Source organism: Coregonus lavaretus, assembly GCF_964263955.1.
Source record: "Coregonus lavaretus genome assembly, chromosome: 18".
NCBI lineage: Eukaryota > Metazoa > Chordata > Actinopteri > Salmoniformes > Salmonidae > Coregonus > Coregonus lavaretus.
Genome location: NC_140005.1, coordinates 39,236,069 through 39,246,738, shown reverse-complemented (window position 1 = coordinate 39,246,738; position 10,670 = coordinate 39,236,069). Strand labels below are relative to the sequence as shown.

Genomic DNA, 10,670 nt, shown 5'->3' with positions numbered 1-10,670 from the left:
ACAAGTCTGGTTCATCCTTGGGAGCAATTTCCAAACGCCTGAAGGTACCACGTTCATCTGTACAAACAATAGTACGCAAGTATAAACACCATGGGACCACGCAGCCGTCATACCGCTCAGGAAGGAGACGCGTTCTGTCTCCTAGAGATGAACGTACTTTGGTGCGAAAAGTGCAAATCAATCCCAGAACAACAGCAAAGGACCTTGTGAAGATGCTGGAGGAAACAGGTACAAAAGTATCTATATCCACAGTAAAACGAGTCCTATATCGACATAACCTGAAAGACCGCTCAGCAAGGAAAAAGCCACTGCTTCTAAACCGCCATTGAAAAGCCAGACTACGGTTTGCAACTGCACATGGGGACAAAGATCGTACTTTTTGGAGAAATGTCCTCTGGTCTGATGAAACAAAAATAGAACTGTTTGGCCATAATGACCATGATTATGTTTGGAGGAAAAAGTGGGTTGCTTGCAAGCCGAAGAACACCATCCCAACCGTGAAGCACGGGGGTCGCAGCATCATGCTGTGGGGGTGATTTGCTGCAGGAGGGACTGGTGCACTTCACAAAATACATGGCATCATGAGTAAGGAAAATGTATGTGGATATATTGAAGCAACATCTCAAGACATCAGTCAGGAAGTTAAAGCTTGGTCGCAAATGGGTCTTCCAAATGGACAATGACCCCAAGTATACTTCCAAAGTTGTGTCAAAATGCTTAAGGAAAACAAAGTCAAGGTATTGGAGTGGCCATCACAAAGCCCTGACCTCAATCCTATAGAACATTTGTGGGCAGAACTGAAAAAGCGTGTGCGAGCAAGGAGGCCTACAAACCTGACTCAGTTACACCAGCTCTGTCAGTAGGAATGGGCCAAAATTCACCCAACTTATTGTGGGAAGCTTGTGGAAGGCTACCCGACACGTTTGACCCAAGTTAAACAATTTAAAGGCAATGCTACCAAATACTAATTGAGTGTATGTAAACTTCTGACCCACTGGGAATGTGATGTAAGAAATAAACCTGAAATAAATAATTCTCTCTACTATTACTCTAACATTTCACATTCTTAAAATAAAGTGGTGATCCTAACTGACCTAAAACAGGGAATTTTTACTAGGATTAAATGTCAGGAATTGTGAAAAACTGAGTTTAAATGTATTTGGCTAAGGTGCATGTAAACTTCCGACTTCAACTGTATGTGAAGAATACAGTATATGAATACACAATGTAAAAAACAGTATAAAAGAAACAGGAAGTGTCCAGTTTTTAATGTCTGTATGTCTGTTTGTGTGTGTGTGTGTGTTTGTGAATATGTGCGTATGCGTGTGTGTGAGTGTTTACGTGAGCACAGGAGTCTGCTTGTGTATAAGGTGAGTGTGTGTGTGTGTTTTGTGTGGGTGAGTCAATCTTGGTCTCTTACTACAGGAAGGCTCACTTTTCTGTCTCCTGTAGACCACGATCAGCTCCTTAGTTGTTTTTACTTTGATGGAGAGGTTATTTTCCTGGCACCACTCCACCAGGGCTCTAACCTCCTCCCTGTAGGCTGTCTCATTGTTGTTGGTAATCAAGCCTACCACTGTCGTGTCGTCAGCAAGCTTGATGATTGAGTTGGAGTCGTGGGTGAACAGTGAGTACAGGACGGGGCTGTGCACACACCCCTGGGGGCCCCCCGTTTTGACGATCAGAGTGGCGGATGTGTTGTTGCGTCGTCTGTGGATCTGTTGGGGCAGTGTGCAAATTGTTGGGGGTCTAGGGTGTCGGGCAAGGTGGAGGTGATATGGTCCTGGACTTCATGGTTGAGCGGGGTACAGGCACAATGGTGGACATCTTGTGGGGACAACATATTGGGATAGGGAGAGGTTGAATATGTCCGTACTCCAGCCAGCTGGTCTGCTCATGCACTGAGGATGTGACTTGGTAGCCTTGCGAGGGTTAACACGCTTGAAGGTTCTACTCACGTCGCTACAGAGATCAGGAACCCGCAGTCCTCATGAGCAGCAGGGGCCCACGACGGCAGCTCTGTGTTGTTTTCCTTGAAGTGGGTGAAAAATGTGTTACGTTTATCTAGGAGTGAGGCGTCGGTGTCCGCTGGTTTTCCCTTTATAATCCGTGATTGTCTGAAGTCCCTGCCACATAGGTCTCGTGTCTGAGCCGTTGAAGTACGACTCCACTTCATCCCTGTAATGTCTTTTTACCTCTTTTATTGACTTGAGGTTGTAGGTGGTCTGTTTATACTCATTCTTGTCCCCAGTCACCTTCCTGTGGTTAAATGCGGTGGTTTGCGCTTTCAGTTTTTTTTGCAAATGCTGCCATCTATCTGCGGTATTTGGGTTGGATATGTTCTAATCGTCACTGTAGGAACAACAACTTGCCTACAGCTAAATTATAGTTTTTTACATTGTTGTTATAATTCTAACATGCTGTCATTCAATTATTTATGTTGTCTTTGGCACGACAGAGTCAGGAGAGAATGACTGCCCCCTCTCATTGAAGTAACAAAGTTCAAGCCAGACTGCAGGCATTGTTTGCAGAAAACAGCATTCCATATTATAGTGAATAGGAAAATGCCAATCTTCTTTGTCAATCTTTGTGTAAAAAAGTAAAATTTTGAGACAATCATGGTACCAATAATTGCTTATTTTACCCCAGATGTATGTCCTTAAACCGATTATTTTAAAATCGCACACTGAAGAAGTTATAAGGATAATTTAGTAGCTAATGGCAGCCTGCAGCACCACGGTCGGCCTTCAACTTAAGATACTCAATGAGAGGATGCAGCACTGAGCTAGCCTGCAACGTCACTTCCTGGAGTAGCATAAATCTCCACATAAGACACCATATTAAACGACTTCCTTGGCATCAAATGCACTATTGAGTCTTCACATAGGAATGAATGGTGTCACGTGATCGATGGCTTTGTCCATTGATATATACATACAGTCATTGCACTGAAGGAGTGGAATGTTACCGAGACTGGTACCCAGACTACGTTGCCTGACGACTCACACTGAATTCTTCTGCTGCTCTATCCATCGCTACATACTTAATTAATTCATGAATTAATTCATTGCGGAGAATAAACAAACATTTGTGGGTGTGGCGTGGCGTTTGGCCGGAGCAATTGGCCAGTTCGCTTTGCATGGCCCGGTGCCCCGGGTGGGTGGTTTCACTTAAGGACCGATGGAATGGTCTAAAATGTGCAAACCCAATGAATCTATGAAGCCAGGCAAAGATGCGAGCATTGTTTAGGACAGGGGTACTCAACTCTTACCCTACGAGGTACAGAGCCTGCTGGTTTTCTGTTCTACCTAATAATTAATTGCACACACCTGGTGTCCCAGGTCTAAATCAGTCCCCGACTAGAGGGGAACAATGAAAAAATGCAGTGGAACTGGCTTCAAGGTCCAGAGTTGAGTTTGAAGGGTTTAGGATAATCGATTCTGAAATGTGTCATTGAGATAATATGACATTTTGTGGTCATTCAAATGCATTATACTATTTCTAATAACTTGTAAAATTAATGTTTATTGTCGGCCCTTCTCGTTTTGAGGTGTCTTTTTGTTTAATTTGTGGTGGATCCACCTGTCGTTGGTTTTTCCGGGCCATTTCCGGTTTCAGGCTATTTAAGCCATTTGCTCTAGACTTGTTTGTCGGGTTGGCTGGTCATGTGTAGACAACATGTTGTTGCTTTTGTGCTCATGTATAGAGCGCAATAGTAATCGTGTCTTTGTAGACACTAACGGAGGCTAACTCCGCCATGGCTTGTTAGCCAAAGCCTATGGGGAAATGTTGGGGTAATCGCTGAAAAAAAAGGTCTGTGGTTAACACAGGTTTAGGAGATAGTATACATTTTGTTCTATGAGATCATCTTCATCAGCTAACATCCCTTTTTGTGAATTGAAACAAGCATTTAAAGCACATAAAAGGCTTCATAATTCATAAAGGTAATGTTAACTGACTGATATTATCTCAGACGTTATTTTCAGCGTGGCTACCAAAACCATATTGTTTCCCCATTAATTTCCCCCAACAAACCAGTGGTAGAAAATGTTAATTAATTTCAGGCTTTTGGGACTACAAGCTGGCGAGCTATATTAGACTCATGTACAGTATGTGAGTTTTTCTGAAGTCCTTGCAGTGTTTGGGCATTTTGCCATGGTAGCCTTTAGGTCTGCAGTAGACCTAGGCCTAATACTTTTTGGTCTGGTCGTTTTTAACTACAACCATTTTTGTCCTGAAATACTGGACTATACTATACATGTAAATATCGTCATAACGTTTGCACAGTGGGCTCCAAAACCCAACATTATTTTGTAGTGAGAGAGCGACACCATGTGGCAGGAGAATATCACTGCAACACTACAGACAGATGGGTGAGAAATGAGAAATAGTAGTAGCTCATTAGTAAAGTGCATCATCGTCACTGCCCTCTGCTGTGTCCTGTTGACATGCAGTAGATTTAGGATTACTGTATTGGATATAAAATATGACTGGTCCGCTTATCCTCATTAACCTCTGTGTGTTTTAATGTGTTTACCTGGCTTGCACACACAGTGGACTTTGCCTGACTGCAACAGAGGAGAAGGAGACAGAGGTTAGCTAAAGGGGCCTTTCGGTTTCATATAGCATCACTATTGTTAATGATTTCTCTACCCTTGTGAAGCATATGTACATTTACTGTATAGCCAAATGGTAATTTCCAAGTCCCAAAACCAGCTTTTTTAAATCAAATAAATAAATTTATTCCCAAAGACTTATTACAAATTAAACACAATAAATACACACTTGAAATGTATGTTTTCACTAAACATTTGTAAAAAAAAAAAAAAACAGTGGTGTAAAGTACTTAAGTAAAAATACTTGAAAGTACTACTTAAGTAGTTTTTGGGGGTATCTGTACTTTACTATTTATATTTTTGACAAGTTTTACTTTTACTTCACTACATTCCTAAAGAAAAGGATGTACTTTTTACTCCGTACATTTTCCCTGACACCCAAAAGTACTCGTTCAATTTTGAATGCTTTGCAGGACAGGAAAATTGTCTAATTCACACACTTATCAAGAGAACATAAAAATTTAAAAAATTTAAAAAATTTAAAAATTTAAAAAATTGACATCCCTGGTCATCCCTACTGCCTCTGATCTAGTGGACTCACTAAACACATGCTTAGTTTGTAAATGATGTCTGAGTGTTGGAGCATGCCCCTTGCTATCCGTACATTTAAAAAAACAAGAAAACGATGCCGTCTGGTTTGCTTAATATAAGGAATTTGAAATGATTTATACTTTTACTTTTACTTTTGATACTTAAGTATATTTTAGCAATTACATTTACTTTTGATACTTAAGTATATTTAAAACCAAATACTTTTACTTTTACTCAAGTAGGATTTTACTGAGTGACTTCCACTTTTACTTGAGTCATTTTCTATTAAGGTATCTTTACTTTTACTCAAGTATGACAATTGGGTACTTTTTTCACCACTGGTAAAAAAATAAATAATAATAATTCAAACAAACAAACCATTTCAGTGGCTGATCAAACTAGGAAAATATACAACTTGGATTGGGAAGATTTACAACTGATAATGTTCTGACATGCATACTAAGTCTTAGGTTTATGTGGTGAGAGATCAGAAACAGCCTCTCTCCCACCATCACTAAACAAGCAAACATACACACACACTACTTGTAAGTTCTCATTTATAACTGAAAAGTTTAATTCCAAAATGCTGCAGTATATATACATTTTCAGAAATGTTGGTAAATTATTGTTTAAAGAAATTATGAAAGAAATGTGTGTTTTTTTCACTATCTAATCATGGCATGGGGTTGTTCAATGACAGACATGTATTTGTTTAAAATCTATCACATTTCATTTTTTTTGCTAAATGCTATATATCCACCTCACTCTCAAGAGAAATAAGTAGTACTGCTAGGTTTTACAAAGTCAAATGTAACAAATAACTACATTTTTAATAAAGAAATGTACAAATGACATATTTGTGACATCAATATATATAAACAAAAGTTGTTTAAAATGAGTCAATCCAGTAATATGAGATCTGTATGTAAAACATTTACATTTGACATTTTAGTCATTTAGCAGATGGTCGTATCCAGTGACTTACACTAATTGCATTCATCTTAAGATAGCTAGATGAGACAACCACATATCACAGTCAAATATACAGGATACAAACATTCCATTGAGTGTACAAAACATTAGGAACAACTGCTCTTTCCATGACATAGACTGACCAGGTGAATCCAGGTGAAAGCTATGATCCCTGTTATGTCACCTGTTAAATCCACTTCAATCAGAATAGATGAAGGGGAGGAGACAGGTTAAAGAAGGATTTTAAAGCCTTGAGACAATTGAGACATGGATTGTGCATGTGTGCCATTCAGAGGGTGAATGGGCAAGACAAAAGATTTAAGTGCCTTTGAATGGGGTATGGTAGTTGGTGCCAGGCGCACTGGTTTGAGTGTGTCAAGAATTGTAACGCTGCTGGGTTTTTCACGCTCAACAGTTTCCTGTGTGTATCAAGAATGGTCCGCCACCCAAAGGACATCCAGCCAACTTGGCACAACTGTGGGAAGCATTGGAGTCAACATGGGCCAGCATCCCTGTGGAACGCTTTCGACACCTTGTAAAGTCCATGTCCCGATGAATTGAGGCTGTTCTGATGGGAAAAGGGGGTGCAACTCAATATTAGGAAGGTGTTTCTGTTTTGTACACTCACTGTATAGAGTTTTGCAACAACAACAAAAAATGTCATACACATCTAAAATCTATGAATAAAAAATCTGAGAACAGTAATGTTTTACACACACATGAAGGTACCCATAAGTAATCATTTCTGATGAAAAAACACAAATGTGAAAAATTGGTGGATATAGCGTTTTGGAAATAAACTCTTCAATTGCATAATATAATATAATATGCCATTTAGCAGACACTTTTATCCAAAGCGACTTACAGTCATGCGTGCATACATTTTTTGTGTATGGGTGGTCCCGGGGATCAAACCCACTACCCTGGTGTTACAAGCGCCATGCTCTACCAGCTGAGCTACAGAGGACCATCAAAAAAGCAGTGCATTTATTGAATAAAGACATTAGCTGCACACAAAGTTCTATACTTGTAGACGGTAGTCAAACTACAGACTTCTATGTTGAGTCAAGGATTCATATAATCATTACTTAAAGGCCCAGTGCAGTCAGAAACGTGATTTTCCTGTGTTTTATATATTTTTTCACACTATGAGGCTGGAATAATACTGTGAAAATGTGAAAATTATGATAATGCCCTTTTATTGTAAGATATGTTTGAAAATACTGCTTGAAGTTTCAGTCTGTTTTGGTGGGATAGAGTTTTGGCCTTCCATCCTGACATCACCAGGCGGTAAATTAGTTAATAGACCAATAAGAAAGAGAGTTTTCAGTTTTCCCCTCCCCACTCAGACCACTCCCAGACAGTCCTATCTAAATTCTTGCTTGAAAAATTGCCCCTTTGCTAAGAAGCTTGTTTTGTTTCTTTTTTTACCATTTTAATTCAAAACAATCACAGTAAGGTACTTAATTGTTACCCAGAAATGATTTGATATTGAGATAAAAACGGCTGCATTGGGCCTTTAATCTATTGCTTTTGAATCTACTTTGTGATTTGAGATACAAATTATTTTGCATCATCAAAACAGTACCAGAGGCCATAAAGCAAGGGCCATTATAGGGAAAACCCAAAGATATATCTGGGAGTAATACAGCTCCTGTAGTCCTATTTTTGAGACTTCAGATCAAGCTTTCAGATGCAGTATCATATCAAGTCCACTAGGTCGCAGCAGGTCTTTCAGTGTGGTGACAACATCCTTGGCTCACAGTGAATGATTACATCACATGAACATCAGAAATCCTGATTTGGGATTTGTCTTTCATTTGGAAGAACAGATATACAGTATAAATAGCACACAATTCATTGAGTAAGTTACCTGAAACCTAATTTCTTAATAGGCAAAGACCTTATGAGTAAAACATGTTTTAAACAGACTACTGTACAGTGCATACAGAACTTTTGGGGAAAACACCTCCCTCATGCATTTCCAAATATTATGGGTTATCACTAACTGTAGAAATCATTCTCCATGACAATGAATTATGAACATATTGCATATAGCACCTTATTCAGATTGCTTTTTGAAGCTATACAGAAATACAGTACTTATGTATTTAATAAATAAAAATAATAAAAAAACATTTTCATACAAGGTTTTAGTGCTTGAGTGGGACAGATTCAGTGGCCTTTTCTCAATTGGATTTGCTCAACTCCTGTGTCCTCACTCCTCCGTCCTCTCTGGCCTCCTTTTGAAAAAGGTCAAAGGTAATCGAGGAGAGGTGGCGAGGAGAGGGAATGTGGACAAAAATGCGCTTGTATGAAATGAGACTCTCCTTCTCCAATCACGAGTCATCAGGCAATTTACTTTTACAGGGTGGAATCCCCAAATAAATGTATCAAGTGATCAAAACAAATGTAGCCATTATGTAGATGAAAGGATAAGTAGCATATCGTTTTTAAATGTTTTCTACTAGCATATTGACACTCTCATCGACCACTAGACCACTTATCGGTTTCCAGGTCACAGAAGAGAGAGGGCAGAGGTGCGATGGTGGAATACGGACTTTCCCAAATGAGAAAAGGCCCTTGTTCTTTGTTCAGTCCACTTTTAGATAGCGGTTGGCTCCTCTTTGTTCACCCCACTCTCTCCTTCCTCCTCCCCCGCCTGCATCAGACTGGTGTCCTTCCACCCTGTCCCTGTCCATCCGTAACCGCAGCGTATTGCGTATAACCAGTCGCTCCGTCATGAAAGATGCACAGAACCAGGGCAGGGCGTACTCCGCCGTGATCAACCCCATAAAGTTATACTGAAAATGGGAATAATCCCAGGGACAGGCGTCGAACTGGGTCAACAACAGCCCTGTACCAAACTCCCAGATGTACGTCCATATGGTATAAATGAGGCATCGCAGCAGCACGGGGCAGTGGAGAGCTCGGAGGGCCAGGTACATGTGCTCTACGATGAGGATGCAGGTCCCGTAGATTAGCAGAGCCCATACGCTGGTCACACCAGGGAACTTCCAGTTGCGGTTGACCACAAACTCCCAGGCGGCGGTGAACATGACCTCGCAGAAGTAGCCGTGGATGGCGTACAGGTACCAGCGAGACAGGACCGTCAGAGGCACCGGTGGGGGCGCCGTGGTTGCCATTGTAGTGGAGGCGATTTGGAATCACACCCTCGTGATGAGGCAGTCCTGCCTGAGAGTTGTAAGCCCAAATGTCGCCCTCAGACCACAAGGATTTCCTCTTGGTCTAATGGTTGGCTTGGCGTGTGATAGGTCTAGTTCAATCACACCCATTACACCATGGTGACCATCCCTCGCTTTTTAGTGGAGGAGAAACACAGGTCTGTAAGGGAGAAAGGAGAGAAAAGTGAGTTAGGCAGTTTGGTGTTATAGAATGAGATAGAGAGCTAAAGTACCTCTGCTACCCATAAAGCCTACCTTATGATTGTGGTGCAAAGGAGAGTGTTTCATAAGGGCAATACTACACTCTTAGAAAAAAAGCTGCTAAGTAGAACCAAACAGGGTTCTTCGGTTTGTCACCATAGGGGAACGCTTTTTGGTGCTGGGTAGAACCCTTTGCATATACAGAACCCTCTATGTAGGGTTCTTCAAAGAACAACCTGTATATGGTTCTACCTAGAACCCTCTATGAAGGGTTCTACCAAGAACCATTTTATAATCTAAAGGTTCTTCCTATAACCGTCTATGAAGGGTTCTACCGAGAACCCTTTTATCTTTGGACGGTTCTTCCTAGAACCAGCCTTATTAGCCTTTAAAATGTTATTATTTCTTACAATACATTACATTTTACATTTATATTTTCGTCATTTAGCAGACGCTCTTATCCAGAGCGACTTACAAATTGGTGCATTCACCTTATGATAGCCAGTGGGACAACCACTTTACAATATTTTATATATATATATATATATATATTTTTTTTTAAATTATGGGGTTGGGTTAAGGGGGGGTAGAAGGATTCCTTAAAGAGGTGGGGTTTCAAGTGTCTCCGGAAGGTGGTGAGTGACTCCGCTGTCCTGGCGTCGTGAGGGAGCTTGTTCCACCATTGGGGTGCCAGAGCAGCGAACAGTTTTCACTGGGCTGAGCGGGAACTGTGCTTCCGCAGAGGTATGGGGGTCAGCAGGCCAGAGGTGGATGAACGCAATGCCCTCGTTTGGATGTAGGGACTGATCAGAGCCTGAAGGTACGGAGGTGCCGTTCCCCTCACAGCTCCGTAGGCAAGCACCATGGTTTTGTAGCAGATGCGAGCTTCAACTGGAAGCCAGTGGAGTGTGCGGAGGAGCGGGGTGACGTGAGAGAACTTGGGAAGGTTGAACACCAGACGGGCTGCGGCGTTCTGGATGAGTTGTAGGGGTTTAATGGCACAGGCAGGGAGCCCAGCCAACAGCGAGTTGCAGTAATCCAGACGGGAGATGACAAGTGCCTGGATTAGGACCTGTGCCGCTTCCTGTGTAAGGCAGGGTCGTACTCTGCGAATGTTGTAGAGCATGAACCTACAGGATCGGGTCACAGCCTTGATGTTAGCGGA

The 10,670-nt window shown here is 41.3% G+C and overlaps 1 protein-coding gene across 1 annotated transcript; it reads right to left on the bottom strand.

Annotated features, from left to right (window-relative positions):
• Positions 1 to 8,713: 8,713 nt before the first annotated feature.
• On the bottom strand, positions 8,714 to 9,265 carry tmem229b (transmembrane protein 229B; the record flags this gene model as incomplete). Its single annotated transcript, XM_084182126.1, has 1 exon — positions 8,714 to 9,265. One exon carries the CDS (start codon positions 9,263 to 9,265, stop codon positions 8,714 to 8,716), a length of 552 nt encoding a protein of 183 aa, XP_084038252.1.
• Positions 9,266 to 10,670: the final 1,405 nt, after the last annotated feature.